Here is a 20,460-nt window from a genome sequence, read left to right as displayed (position 1 = left end):
ATAGTGCATTGTAACGGGAACAGACTCCATCTCCCAGGGGTCTAGTGCATTGTAACAGGGATAGACTACATCTCCCAGGGGTCTATAGTGCATTGTAACGGGGACAGACTACATCTCCCAGGGGTCTAGTGCATTGTAACGGGGACAGACTCCATCTCCCAGGGGTCTATAGTGCATTGTAACGGGGACAGACTCCATCTCCCAGGGGTCTATAGTGCATTGTAACAGGGACAGACTCCATCTCCCAGGGGTCTAGTGCATTGTAACAGGGACAGACTCCATCTCCCGGGGGTCTAGTGCATTGTAACAGGGACAGACTCCATCTCCCAGGGGTCTAGTGCATTGTAACAGGGACAGACTCCATCTCCCAGGGGTCTATAGTGCATTGTAACAGGGATAGACTCCATCTCCCAGGGGTCTATAGTGCATTGTAACGGGGATAGACTCCATCTCCCAGGGGTCTAGTGCATTGTAACAGGGACAGACTCCATCTCCCAGGGGTCTAGCTAGCGCATTGTATTGGGTTGGGGACAAACTCCTGCGTGTTACCGGCTGATACCGACTATAAGCCGACTTACTTATACAGATTCAGGTTAGAGGTGCATGGCCTTTGTAAGACACTAACGGAGTATTAAGTATAAACACAGTAGAGAACTTTCTCTACTAGTGCATCCCCGCTACAATATTTCTTCAGCTGAAAAATGATGCAGCTAGCTAGCTGGCTGGCAACTTCAGGCTGACGTATGTCAATTACTTTTATGGCATATACAATATATACTGTATGTTCTGTATGTTAGTTTCCAGATTTAAGTTCCAGATTTCCTATGCTATAAAACACTGTGAAGCTTTCTTAGGCTTATGTTAACGACATTATTTTCGACATTCATTGAGAAACCGGTAGTATAACAAATCGCAATACAAACTCACTTCTGGATTTTGGGATCTAAATGCTGTATGTGCGGCTGTGCTGTGCGCCCCATGCACCATTCAATAGTGGGGCGCACTATTGAATAGTATTTGAATAGCGTTCAAACAGCAACACAGCTAGCTATGATAATTAGCTGGCAAGCTGATTCATTCATCCTTGAGAACTTCAAAGAGGCAGAAGAGGACAAAGCAATGATTCAGCTATGTTCTTTTGATTCGCTTTAGACCGTTTATTTATTTGTCTGTAGACCGTGTAATAGTTCAGCATATGGGATTAATCCATTGTCTTGAAACAGTTGAAAAACTTCAAGCTGCCATGAACGTCTTACTTTGCAGTACACATCAGTACTGTGTACAAGGGCACACGCGCCACCCCTCTGGCATGATTTCCGGGCTTGGATCGCTCGCTTTGAGAAAAGACAGACATCTAAATCCCCCCCTCCCCCACGAGGCGTTTATATCACCCTGACAACAGGCTTTGGCTAGCCTTTTTTTCCCCCTTGCCTGAAGGACCAAAGCAAGGAAGAAGCAGAGTGTGAGGAGATCTGGTCCATGTGTGAGACAATTATGTGGCAATAATGTGGCAGTGGCTCAGAGGTAGAGTGGCCGGATGGGAACCGCAGGTTTCCCAGTTCGAACCCACGTCTCCCCCAGAGTTAGTGTCGAAGTGTCCTTGAGCAAGACTCTGAACCCCTAATTGCTCCCGACGTGCAGGTTGGTGCCTTACATGGTTTCCTTTGCCATCGGTGTGTGAATGTGTGTGTGAATGTGTGAATGTAATGCACAATCTATGTAAAGCGACTTGGATAAAGGCGCTATATAAATGCACCATTTACCATTTACTAAATTAAATAGCCCAGCGCTTCTCTGGTTTTATGGGATATTGCCGTGACCACACAACTCGTGACATCACACGTTCTCTCTCCTTCTCTCTCTCTCTCTCTCTCTCTCTCTCTCTCTCTCTAGGACCCCACCAACGGCTACTACAACGTGCGAGCCTCGACCCACGACGAGGGCCGCCCGGCCTCGCGCTCCACCATGCACTACTCCGACTACCGCTCCCCGGGCGGCACGCCGGGGGGCGCGGCGTCCATCAGCAGCAGCGCCGGCGCCAGCAGCAGCGGAGCCACGGCCAGCGGCGGGGCCCCCGGAGGCCTGCCCGGCCCCCTCACCTCACCCGGGGGGCGGCCCCAGGCCTGCTATGACCCCCGGCCCCCTTCCAGACTCTCCCACATCAGCTACGCCCAGTTCAACACCTTCACCCGGGGGGGACAGAGCCAGCAGCAGCAGCCGCCGTCCAACAACCCTCCCCCGCAGGCCGGAGACTTCCCGGGCGACTGCAGCCTCCTGGACTCCGGCCCCCAGCTGGCCTACGACAACTACGGCTACCCCTCGCATGGCTACCAAACCTACCGCATGGGCTTCGCCCCGCCCAGCCTGGCCCCCCTGGAGGCCGGCCCGTCCTACGAGATGTACGGGGTAGGCCCCGGGGTGGGCCCCCCCGGGGTGGGCATGGTGGGGGGTCCCCCCCAGGGCCCCCCGGGGCCCCCGGGCCCGGCCCCCTCGGGCCCCCTCGGGCCCCCAGAGACTGGACTGGGGAAGTACGGCAGCTCCACTCGCTTCTCCTACACCTCACAGCACTCGGACTACTCTCACAGTCGGCACACACAGAGGATGCAGACTCATGTGTGAGACGAAAAAAAGTAGGCAGAAAGAAGCAGCTTATAAATAGCGTCACACTTAATAAAAACACCAAGTCACTCTCACACACAGGCACGCACGCACACACGCACACACACACACACACACGCACACGCACACGCACACTCACACGCACACGCACACACACACACACACACACACACACACACACACACACACACACACACACACACACACACACACACACACACACACACTTGCTTGTACACATAAACAGGATACATAAAATGCGGACATGCGCATTGGAAATGCGCGCACACTACCTTAGACACATGCACACCCATATCCTCACCTGTACACAGATGCAAATAAATGTTCACATACCCTTGCGTATGCTGTACACAAACACAAACGGAAATACACAAAAACACACACACATACACACACACAGACACACACACTTGCACACAAAGTCCGAAGAACATGCCCACAAGACGGCGGGCGGGTACGAGCAAGAGAGCGAGAGAAAATGAAGGAAGACTGTGAATGAGACAGGGAAAGGGAAAGTTCCTCACAATCTGGAATTCCCTCACTCCCAACGCGTTCCCACGTATATCTGAGCTCTGAAAGAGCAAGACGGCGAAAGTCACAATCAAGACTCGAGCGAGAAGTAGAGCGAACAAGAGAGACCACAGATGTTGGGACGGAACAGCCTATAACGCTATGGATGGATGGATGGAGATTGTAAACGACGAAAGGGGAGCATCTTGAGGCAAGAACTGGTCGTCCGACATGGTACGCGCTTATCGGTATAGAAACCTCAAACAGTGGAAGGTCTTTGCTGGCCGCCATTAATTTTTTTCCCTCCCGTTATTTTGTTTGCTCGTTGTTTTATTCATTGATCATAGAGCACATATATATCACAGAATGCCCTTCATGTCTACAGTGACACGTGCCAACTTTACTGTTAACGCGAGGAGCTTCATATTGTTTTTTTGTTTTTTGTTTTTTTTGCACTGCATCGTACAGTATTCATGCTTATAGACGTCTCTTACCTATATCTGTGTATTGTCTCTTTTTTTTATTTGCACACCAGACTAGAGCTTTGTATTCTATTTTGTAACATTACAGAATTATTTTTGTCATATTTCTGTAAAATGTGTATTTGCGTGTGTATGGACCAAAATGTTGAAACTTGAGAAGTTTGTATAAAGAGCTTTTGCCATGGGTGATATTCACTGAGGCAAAATGTGAGAGAGAGAGAGAGAGAGAAGGAGGGAGGGAGAGAAAGAAATAATAATAAAAAAAGAAGAATCGTGCTTTCGGCGGGACCTAGATCCCTCTTGCAATGGGCAGGTAGGAATCTGAAGAAAAAAAAACTCCAGATGTAAATCTGGGCGTATCGGTGTATAAAAGGAAACCTTGTGCCAAGTTGTTCATGTCATTGTTCATCTTACGCCTGATTCATACTTAAATTGCGCGCCAGTGCCACGCACAAACGACAACCGATCTACACGGTATTAGCGATGAATTCCGAGCTTGTGTATAGATCTGGAAGTTTCCGATGCGAGACACCGACGCGTAACGTTAAGGAATAAATCAGGCATTTTTTTAGTCCGTTTTATATGCAGTAGAAATCACAGAGCTCCTATTGGCTGCTGTCGCTATACACTAACCAACCAGGCTTGGGGGCATTGAGTCATTCCAGAGAGAGACTTTTTTTTTTCAAGCCTAATTCATACTTCGTTTGTGTGACCGTTTGTCGCTCGCTGAAAAAATAACTGACTTTGAAGTGAAATGGGGACAAAAACAGGCTTGAGGGTTCAGCAAAAAAAAAAAACAACCCTGGACCGTGTTCTTGGAGCTCATACAACTATTAGCCTGGGGGCAGCGAGAGAGAGAGAGAGAGGGAGAGAATAAAAAGAGAAGTGTTGGATTTAGAACTGAGTGGCCTTATAGGGGAACATGTCATACATTTCACCATTCATTCGTCAATCGTCAGTATGCCAAAACGGCCAGAAGAGAATGTGTATGCAGAGGTTCAATGAAGGTTAGTCTACAATATTGACATAATAGTGATGTATGACTGTGTGTGTGGGTGTTTGAGTGCGACTGCGACAGTGAGAGAGAGAGAGAGGGACAGAGTGTAATGTTTGTGCGCGCACATTGATTTGTACAGTGTGTTTGTATAGATGTGTGAATGACCCCTGTGTGTATGCGACACATACTGCACACACAGTGAGTGCCCTACTTGCGCGTGTGCGCTCGCGCAACTATTGTATGCAATGCATGTCTGTGTGTATACAGCGCTGGTTCCCAAAGAGGGGTCCTTGAGGGAGTTCCAGGGGGTCCCCAGCTAAATGATAGTAACAAAATTGACCCTTATGGGTCTGTAACTCAGAGAGTGTACACTCTCCGAGTTAAATTAACTTAGATTTGACAGGGTCCCAGAGATAGAAATGCCATTAAATGGGGGTCCGTAGAATAATATGCATGTCAAACTGTGGGTCCTTGAAATTGAGAATCACTGCTAGAGGCACTAGTAAAAATCCTCTCTTATGGGGGTTCGGCCCTGGCATATGTTTTTTTAACGGGGGTCCCCCCGTGTCTGATTAGTGTCAATTTGGGGGTCTTTGACATGGAAAAGTTTGGGAACCACTGGTATACACTACAGTATGTATGTATGTATGTGTGTGAATGAGTCTCCACGTACGAGTGTGTTTTAAAATAAAGTGTGTGTCCATATCATTTCTCTCACAATCCTGTTACAATACTTTTATACCTCTGGTAGGACTGTAACCTGTATTATTGTGTCTTTGAATTTAGAAAAGAAAAAAATCCAATGTTTATCTTATTGTACTGTTCTTCGTAGCAGAGAAAACAAAGTTCAAAAAGACGAAAGTTATCGAAAAATTCTCATTTTTTTTATTTCATTATCTTCAATATTTTTAAAAAATGGTATGTAATTATTTTTCCACAGTATTACATAAATAAAAAAGCACTGTTTTTTATTATAAAGTGTACACGTGGTGGTCTTTTGGGAAGGGTTGAAACATAATATGATCAAAGCCAGTGGTGTAAGTAACTACGTACATTTACATTTACATCTACACATTTAAGTACAATTTTGAGGTATTCCTACTTTACATTTCCAATACTTTTACTTCTACTCCACTACATCTCAGAGGAAAATATTGTACTTTTACTTACATTTATTTGAAATCTTTATACTAGTGGCTTTGTATAGATTTTGATTATTATTACAAAACATACAGTAACCACTTCAGCCCTATATACATTTCGGCCAGTCATTATGAGCTTCTAGATCTGCTGTTTTCAAAAGATGTTTAAACATTTGAAAACTTGAAATGGCACATTCTGCACAATAAGTACTTTAATCCTGGGGACTGGTAAATCAGCCACTGTATGCACCAGCTGTATACAATGCACCATAGTTTGATTGATTGATTGATTGATTGAATAGTTTATTAAACATAAATGTAAAAACAGCAACAGAGTACAGTCAAAACACTCAATAGGGAATAAAAAAGGTCCTTGCGATCAATCAATCAATCAATTAATAGACTAAATGATTTCAGGAAAGAAGAAAAAAACTACTACAGGAAAAGGGAAAGGGGGGCGGGGGGCGGTGATCACCTTTTTAAAGAGGAAGGATCATTTCCTCTCCCTTGGGCCTGCTGAAAGGTGGATTTTCAGGCCTGCTTTAAAAGATGTAAGTGATTGATTGATTGAAATATTTATTAACAGTACATTTCAAGCACAAACTCAATACAAAGAATCTGTTAACTGTGAGTGGATGACCCAATTAAGCATTACACTTGTTTACAACAGGGTCCACCATGTTCAATTCATCAAAACATTTAGAGACAAAAGATCTGCATTTTTTGAGGGAGGAGGTCAGCTAGGGCATTCCACGCCTGGGTGGTTGTGCTGTAGAAATATCCACTGCATAATACACTTCTATATACTGTAGTGTAAAGGCAGTAAAAAGGGAAAAGGTTGACAGTGTGTCAGGGATGTCGTCACTCTTACCTAGTTGTGACGTCATCCCCTCCTTATATAAGGCATCCACGCCAGCACCAGTCTCTGTCCGATTATTAATTGTCAACCTTGTCTGTATTGAGATTCTAATTCTATCAATCAAAAAACCACTGGCATTCAATGCCATTCATTCATAGGCGTTAGTACTTCTGGGCAATTCCACCACCCTATATGGCCGGCAGGTGGCGCTGATGTTTCAACAACAACAAGATAGGAAACTCAAACAGTGCTGTCACGTGGTCTCAGTGGGCTTTCTGACAGCCAAGATGGCGGCCACAATGTTGAGGTCGCTCAGCTCCAGATTAGGACGTCCTTCAACTAAACTCCTATTAAACAGCTCGGCGGTGCAGAGCCCGGCCTGCACTGTGCTGCACAACAGGTAAGAATCAACACGAAATCCATAAATGTTCAACCCAAAAAAGCACAGTTTCTGCTCTTGCTTTAGCCATGATAAAAGGCCCCCTAAATGGTAGCATGAAGCTAATAATAAATGTGACTGACTTTGCCTAAACTAGATCCATGTCAGCTCTGTTGTTCCCACCTCTCATATACCTGAATAAACACGTTAAATGTAATCATAATGGTCGTTATTATAATGTCACGTAGCCATTATTTACAACCATGTACATTGTGAGTTTTGGACTGTAATGCCAAACATAGGCCAGCTAGCTATGCTGCTGTTGGAAGGTAATGCTCAACGTGTACCGGTGTTTACATCTCTGACTGAGGCAGTATGAGGTCAAGGTGAAGGATACAGTATAGCTAGCCCCACAAGTCAGAACCCAATGGTACTGAAGTTTCTGACATTTTTGAGACCCAGCCCGGTTCGGCACGAATCGATTGGGCTGACCCAGGGGGTTCCGAGAGGGGCTACAGGATAGCTAGGTGGGGCACTGATGATTATAATTATATGATGAATTGAACAAGGTGGACCCTCTTGTAAACAAGTGTAATACTTTATTTATGGCGTCGTCCACTCACAGTTTTGCTTGAAATGTAGTTTGCAGAACTGAAATGTAGTTCTGCAAACTGTTAATAAATATTTTAAATCAATCAATCAATGATAGGGATTGGGGACATCTGGGCACCTCCATGTAAAAATTGTCTATAAAAGAAAAATGGTCTTGAGTAATGTAAATCAGTGGTTTTCTAACCAGTGGTCCGGGGACCACCTGTAGTCCTTCAGGTGGTTCCAGGTAGTCCCCAGCTAAAGGATGGAGAGTTGGTAATCAAATGGACCCTGTCTTATAAATCCTGACAGTTTTCTGAAATACCAAATGTATCTGTATCAGTGGTGCTCAATATTTCATGTCAAGGACCGCAAAAATTATATCTATTTGGCCACCGACCCCCATCTGAAAATATGTAGTTCCAGGGACCCCCCAGATGCAAAGATCTGAGTTAAAAACAGACCTATACAGGCTCGTAGCGTGCCACCGAGCTTGTAGATCTGCTATTTTTAAATAGCTAAAGCATAACATAATGTTTAAAACACCAAAAGGGGTTCCCGCCCCTGTGTCAAATGAAACCAAATGGACCCTTAAAGGTCCATTTGGTTTCATTTTATGCTCTCAAGAGTTACATTATTGTTAAACATCGGGGTTTACTTTCCAAGAAGTCTACAGTTTGCCTGTTATCTCTCCTAATGGTACCAGCATCAATACATCATGGAATTGTGGACAAAGTCCTATCCAACGACAACAAAACGTTTTGTGTCTGTCTGAGAGGCTAAATGTCATCAAATGGTGGTCCGTGTGGCTCACATTCCGGATAAATAATGGACCGCCTTGATGTGAAAAAGTTTGAAAACCACTGATGTAAAGTATACATGTGAACAAGCACAGTACATAGGATAGTACATAGTGGATAGGAAATTGTGGAGGGCAGCGATCCAGGAATCCCGAGTTGGTGTTGGCTAGACCTCACTCTCGCAGCAGTTGAGTCATTGTCAGACTACATTTTTGAGTGGAACTCCAAGGAACAGCTTTGTCCGTGTTCACCTATGTATGTGACGTTCACGTACTGTATGTATGAGCATCATATAATGAGTACCAGTAGGGGCGCTGTTGCCTGCCAGAGAGAGAGAGAGAGGAGGAGAGGAGGGGGGGGGGGGGGGGGGGAGAGGGGAGTTGCACCACTCGGTTCACACAGGTGTGATTTTTATCCTTCAACGTGTTGTTTATGCCCCAAAATAACTTGATAAAGTGGACATCATATCTGGATATATTCAGGTTCTGTAGCAATTGTAGAAATATTAGACCGTAAGTTAATTTGCCGAATGTTTAAGCAATTCCAATACATTTTCCAAATGTTGCAATTTAACACCCACTCTGCCCGCCCATATCCTGTTGCCAAGGTGAATTTAGCATCTCTTATTTCATGGCTTCTCAATCTTTCTGGGACCCTAACATTTTCTTTGTTGTTAGACATGATTTGGTCCAAAAATAATCTGTAATTTGGTCCAGAATTCCTTTACTGTCTAGTACAGTGGTTCGAACTGGTTCCTAAACCAGGGGTCAGGAACCCCAGAGAGGGTCTTAATGTCCAGATGATTACGTAGCTTAATGTCGTGTATTCTATCTCAATAGTAAACAAACATATGCTGGTTATTATTATACTGGGTATCATTCGGCACATACACGGTAAAATTAGTTAACAGGGCAGCCTGCTTGGTTACTGAATGCCATCTCTGTGTCCGTCTCTCAGGCAGAAACAATGGCAGCCAGACGTGGAGTGGTGGACGGAGCAGTACGGCGGGGCAGTGATGTACCCCACAGCCCTCAACGAGAAATGGGTCCCACCCCCATGGAACGGTATAACTACACTACACACAGCCACACCGTTCGATAGGTCCCACCACCGTGGAACGGTATAACTACACTACACACAGCCACACCGTTCGATAGGTCTCACCACCGTGGAACGGTATAACTACACTACACACAGCCACACCGTTCGATAGGTCTCACCACCATGGAACGGTGTAACTACACTACACACAGCCACACCGTTCGATAGGTCTTACCACCATGGAACGGTGTAACTACACTACTAGCTAGGGTTCTGTTCCCGGTCCGATTCCTTAATGGTTCCCTTTAAACCATTCTGGACGGGAACCCCTTTTGGTGTTTTAATTCTGGGGGTCCTGACTTTGACGTGAAAAGGTTTGAGAACGACTGACATAGAAACATGGGTTTTTCAGAGAACTGTCAGGATTTAGAAGATTTTTTTTAGAATCGTGGTTCCCTTTAAATAACACCATAAAACCTCCATTACTAGAGGGCGTTCGCGCACCCCAAGGGGTGCACGCACCACAGTTTGGGGAACCCCCGCTAGCCCTGAGGTCATCTGTGATGCTTCCTCTCCTCTCCCTCCAGACGTCGATCCTCCCAAGGAGAAGGAGGTGTCCAACCTGACCATTAACTTTGGTCCGCAGCACCCTGCTGCCCACGGCGTGCTGCGTCTGGTGCTGGAGCTCAGCGGAGAGTCGGTGAAGAAGTGTGACCCTCACATAGGCCTGCTGCACCGCGGCACGGAGAAACTCATCGAGTACAAGACCTACCTGCAGGTAACAGAAGGACTCCAAAACACAAGCCCTCGTTGTCATTTCCATTTTTATGTAGTTTCCTCTCCTTTGAGCGGTGCCTCCACTCCATTACGGAGCTATGTGTGACCCTGTGTCCAAGCACGGAAAGCTTCAACACGGTAACTAACTCTGTCTGATGAAGTGTGCATCACATTTGTATTATTACCGGTAGTTTTATTATTTGTTAATTTCATACTACATCCACATGCTCACACGCAAACACACACAGCTGTTATTAGGCCGTTGTTGGCTGTGCAAAAATGGAACGTGTGACTTACAAATAAGTAGAATTAGTTTTCTTGTGGTATAATTGTATATCAGCCCCAACAGGAGTTAATTGTGTAACTCCCTGTGCTTTGCCTCCTCGCCTCCTCGTTGTTAATCATGAGACTGAAACAAAACAAAAACAGATTCTGACTGCAATGAATGAATGCAATAGCAGTTGCACAAAACGTCCTCAGTATTCCTTCTTAACTAACTTTGAACAGGGTTCCCAATGTGTACTCTTGTCTTGGTCCCTGTCATCTTGTAGATCTGCACTATTTTCACCAAATCTGTGCCCATGCAGAACACGGATGCAATTCAGGTTATTGAATAGGCCGATTAGATACAGTCGATTCTTAGGCTAGTCAAGCTTCAGAGCAAATAATGTGCAACCAGGTTGAATAGCTGTCAGTGGCAGCAGTTACACTTGTCAACATGCATGTACAGTAAATGTTACGCTTCCTTCTCTATTAACTGAACTATGTCACCATAGCAAAATACCATATTTGGGCATGGCTGGTGACATCACGCTACGCTATGATAACGGACCTCTAAATATCATTCGTGCAATAGATATGCCGGTACTATGAGTAATTATAGGATTTATTTAATGAGAAAGCTATAGAGCAATCTCAACTTAGAACGGCAAAGCATACCAAGTAGTATGGAACCGTTCTTCCATGACTACATGAACTACATGGAAGGTGAAAACAGTGACGCAGACTTCAACCGGGAGGTGTTCACTCCAGAATCAAACAAACCGTCTCCGGACTCGTCCGACTCGGACTCGGACCACCTGGGGCTCCAGTGGAGTCTGCTGGAGGGCCGCGAGATCTACATGTACATGGCCCTGGAGGAGATGCGGGAGCGGGCCACGGTGGAGATGCAGGTCCTGGAGGACATGAAGGCCCGGGCCGTGGAGGAGAGGCTGGCTCTGGAGGAGAGGCTGGCCACGGCCATGGAGGCGCTGCTGGCCAACCAGGACTCCTCCTCCTCGCTGGTCGACCACCAGGCTTCTCCTCCGCCGCCGGCCAATAGGCACGTGATCGCCTCTCTGCCGCACATTAGCGTCCTCCGGGATTCTCTGGAGGAGGAGGAGGACTCCTCCTGTCCGATCTGCTGTGGCCAGTACGTCGGAGGCGAGGTGTACACCAGCTTGCCTTGCAGCCACGGTTTCCACAGACAGTGTGTCTCCACGTGGCTCCAGAAGTCCGGCTCGTGCCCGGTGTGTCGCCGCCACGTCTTGGCTCATCCGCCCGCGCGTCGTCCAAGCCCCCAGTAAGGCCATCCAATGGTGAAGCTGCCACTACCTACTGGCGAAAAGAGCACTTTCATGGAGGTGGATGGGACGTTCATGGAGGTGGATGGGACGTTCATGACGTCATGTGCGTCAACCCGGACCGCACATTTGAGGTCCGGGCTAGTATAGGCTAGGCTAAACTTCCGCTCGCTCGAGCCATTGAGTTATAATTGTACTTTCGGCAGTCTTCCGTGGTGCTTTAAAACGCCACTGAGCAACTTCCATTGAAATCAATAGCGTGGGGGCGGGGCTAGTGCTCCGGTTCGGTCTCTTATCCTTTTATTACTCTATGGTGTCGTCCCGCAGAAGCCGCCGTGCCATTTGCACGCTCATTTCCGCCCAGAGCGAGAAATTTAGGTTCGCTTTAATATTCACGATGACTCCTCCTAGCTCCTAGGCAGCGAGCCATGTATGTAGCAGTTGGTCCGTTCATTCGTCTGTCTGTCTGTCTGTCTGTCCACGGCTACACAACTGGGCCGATCAGAAGAATGTCTCTGGCCACCTAGGAGAGATGACCAGTGTGTGTGTTTGTTTTCCCTGGGCTAATCTCACACCGGAGTACCGATAATCACGGCATCGAAATCAGTTACATTTTGTAATGGAAGTTAATTGTTTTAGCTACAGTGATGTCATGCTTATATGTATCAATTATCCACCGTGTTCAGGGGTTGACACTAAGGTCTCTGAGGGCAGATTCACACAGAGTCTGTTTGATTCAAACTGTTCCCGGATATGATTGATTGCCTGGTCCCTGTGCTGGCCATGATTCACATTGGCCATGATTCTTCCGCACCCGAGGACACTTCATTCAACTGCATTCAAAGCTTTCACATTGCAATCGATCCGTATCCGGCGAGTACACTTCAATCGGTCCCGAGACTATATGTGGTCCAGGGGAACGTTTGGGTGATCTGCTCCTGGGGAACGGTACGCGGCATTCACACTAACCACAACATCTGCCAAGTGGTCCCGAGTACGCACCTGGGACCATAGTGTGAATCTGCCCCGAGGCACCTGCCCATCAGGCAAGGTCCTGTTTAGTTCTTCTTGCCCAAAGCCAACTCCACCTGCCCGAAGGTTTTATTTACCTGTCGGGGGCAGGTGGTGGGCGATCCTTAGTGTCAACCCTGATGATGTACAGTAGGCTCAGCCCTTATGGAAACCATAGAGAAAGGCAAACGTGCTTCTTTAGTGGATATGTTGTGGTTATCTTGATTTATATGCCTTTTTATGCCAGCCAACTACATTTGCGGCTCCAGCCAAGTGCGCTAGCAGTAGCACCCTATAATTAATGTCTGGGCTAATAATCCTTCCATTACATTTTACGTTCTGGAACATTTACGGTTGCCTGTAAAATCTTGAAATGATTCAGTTGTTTACCCATGCTTGTAATGATTAACGGTCATTGTGGTGTTTGAAATGATGAGAATGATGTTGGAGATGTATGTTGTAAATATTTGCACCTTCTTTTTTTAGACTAGATTATTTAATTTCTTAATTACATTTATCGCAGACTATCCCAAAACAATTGATTAAGTGCCCCTATTTTTCCTGACATCCCATTCATGCCGTTATTAACTTATTAGACATTTTCAGTTATACTGTACGTTATACAAAGTACTGTACAGTTCATGTATTAGCAGGTGATGAATAAAGTCTTGAAATTGAAATTATTATGAATTAGCTCAAGTACTGTATGATTTATTTTTTAAAGCTGTGATCAAAACTGATTTAACCACATGAACCCCGGGAATGCGATCACCATAATAGGCGATCAATTTGTGAAGATGGTGGAAAAAGTGGTATATAGCTCCTTTTATCCAAAGCGCTTTCCAATGTGCTTTACATTAGGAAACCATGTCAAAAATACTGATATTTTACTTAGAACATGAACATGAACCTTGGTTCAACAAAGTTGTCCTTTTAAGTGGTTAACATGTGCATGGTGTGGTTTGTGTGTGTCTCAGGCGCTGCCCTACTTTGACCGTCTGGACTACGTGTCTATGATGTGCAACGAGCAGGCCTACTCTCTGGCCGTGGAGAAACTGCTCAACATCCAGGCCCCGCTCCGAGCACAGTGGATCAGAGGTGAGGATCAAACCACCTGATAGGGAATGCTCCGATCAGGTTTTTTGGGACCGATAACCGATTTTAGCGCAATCGGCCTATACCGATCTTGTGTGTAAGGGGAACATTTGAATATGTTCAAAATTAAAACTCTTCCTGTGTGTGGGGAGGAAGGGGAGTATGTTTAGGACTGTCATAAGGTGCAAAAATGATGTTATACTATATATCTGATTGACATTTATACCACTTAAATGGTATAAAAGATGGGGTCAATTCTAAATTGTGTATCACCGATTGAGTCATTTGGAGTAAATATTGGTGGCCGATTGGTTGGAGCATCTCTACGACCTATGGCTGAAATTTGGCAACAGTTGAATGATGATTAACTGAGCTCATGAACGTGAATTGTTGTTAAATAAAAATGATGTTGTGAAAAAGAAGCTATGTTTTTCTGAATGGAGAAAATGAGGAGGACCCAGATAGACAACTACTGATGAACGACTCACTGTCAGGTCTGCCCTCTAGGGTGCAGACCTGACAGTGAGTAAAGGTCTGAAAATTGGGTTAAATATTCTGTAAAGGTTTTGGTAATCGTTGGTAAAATGGTGTGTGAAGCCCGTCTATAGAAACTCAAGTTGTTGTTGGTGTTCTGTCTGCAGTGCTGTTCGGTGAGCTGACTCGCATCCTGAACCACATCATGGCCATCACCACGCACGCCCTGGACATCGGAGCCATGACCCCGTTCTTCTGGCTGTTTGAGGAGAGAGAGAAGGTCAGATAAATATCACCATGTACCCTCCTGTGTAGCGGCGTAGCGCTGCACAATTAATCAAAAATAGATTGCGATCTAGATTTCAGACACCTACGCAATCTGAAGGATCGCACTAGTTGGCTGTCCAATTTATTTGAGTTACTCTTGTGTTTTTGATACAAGAGAGACTTTAAGAGAGGTTTAAGTCAAGCTGTTTAAAGTCACAGTAGTTGGCTCCAGGTGCCACATTTTGAATGTAGTAATGTTCAGCAACTACAGACTAAAGACAATGAGTGTTTTCATGGATAAAATGAGAATCGTGTGAGTCACACGGAAGTATACAAATAACAGCAGATCTCGAAATGCGTCGCAATGCGAATGGGTTTTGAATGATTTGCTTATTTTGAATTTAAATCCTGAAAAGTAACTTGCAGTCAGTGTGTGAGGCGTCTTGTGAGCTTGTAGTTCATCTATTTTCACTACGTTTGCCTCTTCGTATGTAATATTTGACAGTTTGCTATTAAAAATGTCTTAATATACCTGTAATGTATACACTTACTTATACTGTATGATGGTTTGTTTACTGAGAATCATCTGGGGGTCCCGACACCCAGTTTAGGAACCACTGATGATGTGGGAAATATTGATCCTTCCTCTCTCATTCTAGTTTATCATAATGACCTTACTTGAGCGCCCACATTTTTAAGCCTCATTTATACTGTCTGTGTCATACGAACCATGGGCTCTGCGACAAACACCCTGACCTCCCGTCCTGTCCTGTCCAGATGTTTGAGTTCTACGAGCGAGTGTCTGGAGCCAGGATGCATGCTGCCTACGTCAGACCCGGCGGCGTTCACCAGGTAAAGCACTGGATTCAGTTACGCTGCTATGCCACCATCATTTCTGTAGCAGCTTTTAGAAAACTACCATACCAGTCTGGTCTTCAGCTTTGACCAAGGCTATTTTTACGTCGGACATTTCTTGGTTAGTGGGAGAAATGTAGTTTTGTGTCTCATGTCTTTATCTGGTCACTGGATGAAAAATATAATGACAAAAAATAAGGTCTTAGCCAGGTATTTACAGTAGTACAAGACTTAAAGGCGTCCGTGGTGAAGTGACGTGTCGTGTGACGTTGTGTTCCAGGACATGCCCCTGGGCTTGATGGATGACATCTATGAGTGGGCAAAGAACTTCTCCATCCGAATCGACGAGGTGGAAGAGGTTTGTTTCTGCTGCTTCTCTCTGTGAGCCTTTTAAACAGAATGTTACAGTTGTGTATTAGGTTACAATTTACAATTTAGGCATTTAGCAGACACTCTTAATCCAGAGCGACTTACATTAAGCAAGAACAAAAAAGCATGGGAATACATCACAGAAAAACATTTATCATGAAACATGCGTAAGCTAAGAATGTAACAGTGGAATATCTATATAATGAAACTATACATATAAACTATACATCTATACTACTATGCTATACATATGTACTATGACGTGCTATGAATACATACAATGCACTTATGCTGTCTACATAACATGCTATAAGTCTGTATCAAATGCTATCTAAGTCTACAGAAATGCTATCTAAGGGGGTGAGCAAGGTATGGTGGTCAAGCCATCAATAGATCACACTCTCTGTTGGGTTTTTTTTCCCATCCCCTCTGGGCAGATGCTGACCAACAACCGTATCTGGAAGAACCGCACAGTTGACATCGGGGTGGTCACCGCTGAGGAGGCCCTTAACTATGGTTTCAGGTAACCTATACTTGCCCGTTTTTCCTCCTGAAATCTTCCCCAGTGAGGGGTGGCAGGGACCAAGGACTGTCTAAAAAGGACGAGACGCGAAGACAACATGGCGTCGTACGGGCGACGCCATGTTGCTCCATGGTGCTCCATGGAAGGAAAGAAACATGCGCAATGGGCTATATGCAGCCAACACTTCCTCCTTCAGCTTCCTTGGTCTCAACTGCGCATGTTTCTTTCCTTCCATGGAGCACCATGTGAGCAACATGGCGGCGCCCTTACGGTCTTCGCGTACCGTCCTCTTTAGACAGTCCTTGGCAGGGACTGGGAAGGAGCGGGCGGGCGCAGTCGGCGCACACAGAAGTCAAGGCAGATGGCTGTGTAGTTGAAGCACAACGGACGTGCGCTTATGAGAAACGACAAAAATGAAAACTGCTGCAAAAATAGAAGCACAACACGAGGATAAAGGAAACATTCAACGTCCAGTTTGCTAATTCACAACGACGACTACTACTACTTGTGTACTTGGTGTTTGAAACTTGTTCACGACTGTGTACAAACAAATATAATTTATAAAAAGGCTACTACAGTGAATTGGGTTCACGGAAGTTGTTGTAGGTTATGTGGCGATTATCAGACACGATCTGACACATGTCTCTTGCCTTGCCCCCCAGCCCCTCCCACCCCTCAATTCCGGGAGGAAATACGTCTTGGTAGTCACCACGTTTGAATGCTATATCTTTTTATTATTGCATATCCTCCTGACTTGTGTAATGTAGTACCCATGTCTCTTATGTGCACACATACATAAAGGTAGTTAAGGTACACACACACACACTACATACACAAAGAAAAAAACAAACATAATGTGTATTTTCGGTGCATGTAAACCTTGTCAATTAACATATCAATCAATCCAAATACGGTGTTTTTCTCCCCGTGTCAGTGGAGTGATGCTGAGGGGCTCGGGGATCAAATGGGACCTGAGGAAGTCCCAACCCTACGACAAGTATGACGAGGTGTCATTCGACGTCCCCATCGGAAGCAAAGGCGACTGCTATGACAGGTACAGTACAGCCGTGGATCTAGCATGTTTATGACGGGTACAGTACAGCCGTGGATCTAGCATGTTTATGACGGGTACAGCCGTAGATCTAGCATGTTTATGGCAGGTACACAGTACAGCCCTAGGTCTAGCACAGGGGTGGGCAACTTTGACAATGGAGAGGGCCTCTATATTTCCACACTCACTCCCGAGGACCACATTGCATAGACTGTTGTATTGTTGAGCTTGTACATTTTTTGAGTCGTGCAACTGTTATCTGGCCTAATCTTACTCTTGTGTGTGTGTGCAGGTACCTGTGCAGGGTAGAGGAGATGAGGCAGAGTCTTCGCATCATGTTGGAGGCGCTCAACAAAATGCCCGAGGGAGAGATCAAGGTGGACGATGCCAAGGTGGCTCCGCCCAAGAGGTCTGAGATGAAGGTATGACCGCTAAACCCCTTATCCCTAACCTTCTTTGCCTTTTTTTTTTTTTTTTTTTTTTTACTGTTTTGAAAAACATTTTAAAATTGTTCAACCAATGCCAGGGTTGGGAGACTTTGAACATGGAGAGGGCTGCTATAGTTCCACACTCACTCACAGAGGGCCACATTGCATATACACATTGCATATAACGCGTCTCAGTGCGACGCGTTTTGAGCTTGTAGATCTGCTATTTTTGCTGTATTTGAATTTATATCCTTTTTATTATTTTATTGGAAACCTGAAAAGTAACATTTTTATTTAATTTCAAATGCATTTAGTTATACTTATGTTAAATTCATGAACTTAAATGCAAATACATTGGACATAAAAAAACTAGTCATTACGCTACATATATAGACCGAAGTAATTAAAGCGGGTCATGTTTGCATGTTTGGAATTGCAACATCTGAAATCAATCATATATCAGTATTCTGATATTAACCAGGGCCACATTAAGTGAAGGTGGGGGCCGCATTTGGCCCCCGGGCCGCCAGTTGCCCATGCATGAACTAGGCGATGAAATATCCATCCTTTTTACATTACGTGACATTTGATTGCTTTTGTGTGTGTGTCCATGACAGACGTCCATGGAGTCTCTGATCCACCACTTTAAACTGTACACAGAGGGTTACCAGGTCCCTCCTGGGTCCACGTACACAGCTGTGGAGGCACCCAAGGTGAGACCCCATCCTTTTCCTTGAATGGCGGTGCGTGCTTGCTAAGGTGTGATAACAAGTGCCATCAATCAATTTTTTTATGTTCGAAGATCCAACTTGTAGAACTTGGAAGAGAAGAGGTGTGTAATGAACGTCCTCTGGAATGATACTCTCCGTTATGGGGGGTTCCCAGCAGAATTAGTCAGGATTGGCGACTCGAACCCACAATGCGCTGTCGGGCTGAATTCGGAGTTTAGGTGCCCGAGCCGCTAGTGCTGGCCAGGCCCTGTTTAACCCTTAGTATAAACATTGGCTATTTGAAAAGTTCCAGTATTTTCACAAACATTTCACATTTTAACACAAATGGCGTCTGGGGATCTCCTAGATCTGGAACAAAATATTGGGGGACATGAAAAAGATAACCACCACTGCTCTAAGTTATATAACCTGGGTATGTTTTGTGTGTGTGTGTGTGTTAATTCATTTATTCATTCCAGGGTGAGTTTGGTGTCTATCTGGTGTCAGACGGCTCCAGCAGACCGTACCGATGCAAGATCAAAGCACCCGGATTCGCCCACTTGGTGCGTGCTTAAACACCCATTCCTTATTCAGCGCCTTTAACTTAACCGGCTTCTCCTTAAAGATACTTTTCTTTTACTTCATTACGTATGTACAGGTCTAGAGTTTATAAAGCAACCAAAGTATCATTTTTAAAAGCACACAAACTTGTAAGTGCCGGACAGGTCAACACTTTTGTTAAATTGAAAATGGATTAAATTTCACATAAGAATTAAGCCTGATTGTCAAACTGACAAATGGAGTAACCCTCACTCGGCAAAACAGTCGACTGGCCTACTTTGTTCTGTTGAGTGTGTTTGGCCATTTTTTCTAACCCAGTAACTTGCAACACAAGGAAGGACAAATGATCTGCTTTTATTCATGGCTTAAAGTTCTCTGTTACCACGACTGATTTCAGTCATTTGGATTCCATAGAAGCCAGCGTGTCTTCTGTGAAAGCATGCTACGCACTGAAAATAGCAGATCTGCCACGTGTTGTGATCTTGTAGATCTTGTAGATCTGCTATTGTCGGTCATTAGTTATTAGTTATAGTTTAGAAGCATCTTCCAGAAACATGAATGGTCTCAGAAATGTCATGATTTCTTCAGCCGGTCGGCCTGAAACATCATCAGTACATTTTCAGTCTTAAGATTTTATTTTTCTTTATTATTGATTTCTATCAAAATAAAGATTAAATCAATACATTATTAATAATAATGTTTTCCTTCTACCAGGCTGCTCTGGACATGATGGCCAAGGGACACATGCTTGCTGACGTGGTGGCCATTATCGGTAAGAAAGACACCCGACATTCTTCAAACGTTCACCATCTCAAACTATGTTATTCACAATGTATTGGATTCAAACTGTCTCAAAGGTGCAGTCAAATGCTAAACACCTGATGTAATGACTGATACACTATTTTAAAAAGGCACTTCTTCTTCTCCTCTCTCTTACAACAGGCACACAGGATATTGTGTTTGGAGAAGTTGACCGTTAAAAGCTGCTGCTGCTTATCTGTTCATGTATCTCTCTCGAAGAGGACTTCTTCTTCTTATTCTCCTCTGCCCTAACTTGTTCATCTGTCACAGTTGTCTTCGCGATTCACTGTAGAGAAACACGTTGATGGAGGATTCTGCTCGTAAACCATCGATGTACATTGTACAATGTGTCTAAATAAACCTAATTCATATTTTATGACCAAACTAAGATGTACGTTGTTTTTTTTGTTTAGTAACTGAATTAGAGCATTGACTCAAGCATTTCTTGTGTGTGTGTGTGTCTGTAAAACATAACAGAAAAACTATTTGTGGTTTGTGGCATCGAAAGGAGGAGGGGTCTGACTGATCACATCTG

The 20,460-nt window shown here is 44.8% G+C and overlaps 2 protein-coding genes across 4 annotated transcripts in view; both read left to right on the top strand.

The window, feature by feature from the left end:
- kirrel1a (kirre like nephrin family adhesion molecule 1a) overlaps positions 1-5,601 on the top strand; it is a 69,759-nt gene extending 64,158 nt beyond the window's left edge. For both annotated transcript variants that reach the window (XM_080792895.1, XM_080792894.1), the window contains exon 15: positions 1,894-5,601. In XM_080792895.1, the coding sequence (XP_080649021.1) occupies positions 1,894-2,619 (726 nt within the window). In that variant the 3' untranslated portion in view covers positions 2,620-5,601. The remainder of the gene's footprint in view (positions 1-1,893) is intronic.
- A 1,301-nt stretch (positions 5,602-6,902) lies between these two features.
- ndufs2 (NADH:ubiquinone oxidoreductase core subunit S2) lies at positions 6,903-20,309 on the top strand. Of its 2 annotated transcripts, XM_080792863.1 has the most exons (15): positions 6,903-7,030; positions 9,358-9,445; positions 9,502-9,520; positions 10,029-10,219; positions 13,769-13,889; positions 14,528-14,640; positions 15,405-15,479; positions 15,763-15,840; positions 16,289-16,374; positions 17,309-17,428; positions 17,718-17,847; positions 18,471-18,566; positions 19,043-19,126; positions 19,839-19,896; positions 20,067-20,309. In XM_080792863.1, the coding sequence occupies exons 1-15, from the start codon at positions 6,918-6,920 to the stop codon at positions 20,102-20,104; spliced, it is 1,410 nt and encodes a 469-aa protein (XP_080648989.1). In that variant the 5' UTR covers positions 6,903-6,917; the 3' UTR covers positions 20,105-20,309. The 2 variants fall into 2 exon arrangements, with proteins under 2 accessions (XP_080648989.1, XP_080648988.1); XM_080792862.1 differs by lacking the exon at positions 9,502-9,520 and having other exon boundaries at positions 9,358-9,464.
- The last annotated feature ends 151 nt before the right edge of the window (positions 20,310-20,460 follow it).

This window comes from Protomyctophum bolini (assembly GCF_963924005.1).
Source record: "Protomyctophum bolini genome assembly, chromosome: 20".
Lineage (NCBI taxonomy): Eukaryota > Metazoa > Chordata > Actinopteri > Myctophiformes > Myctophidae > Protomyctophum > Protomyctophum bolini.
Note: the sequence above shows the minus strand (reverse complement) of the source record. Positions and strands in the feature narration are given on the sequence as shown.

Coding starts and splice junctions, on each gene's coding strand:
- ndufs2 (XM_080792863.1), top strand. CDS start 6,918: ATGGCGGCCACAATGTTGAGGTCGCTCAGCTCCAGATTAGGACGTCCT. Junction 17,429..17,717: donor AAAGGCGACTGCTATGACAG/GTACAGTACAGC, acceptor GTGTGTGTGCAG/GTACCTGTGCAGGGTAGAGG. Junction 19,897..20,066: donor TGACGTGGTGGCCATTATCG/GTAAGAAAGACA, acceptor CTCTTACAACAG/GCACACAGGATATTGTGTTT.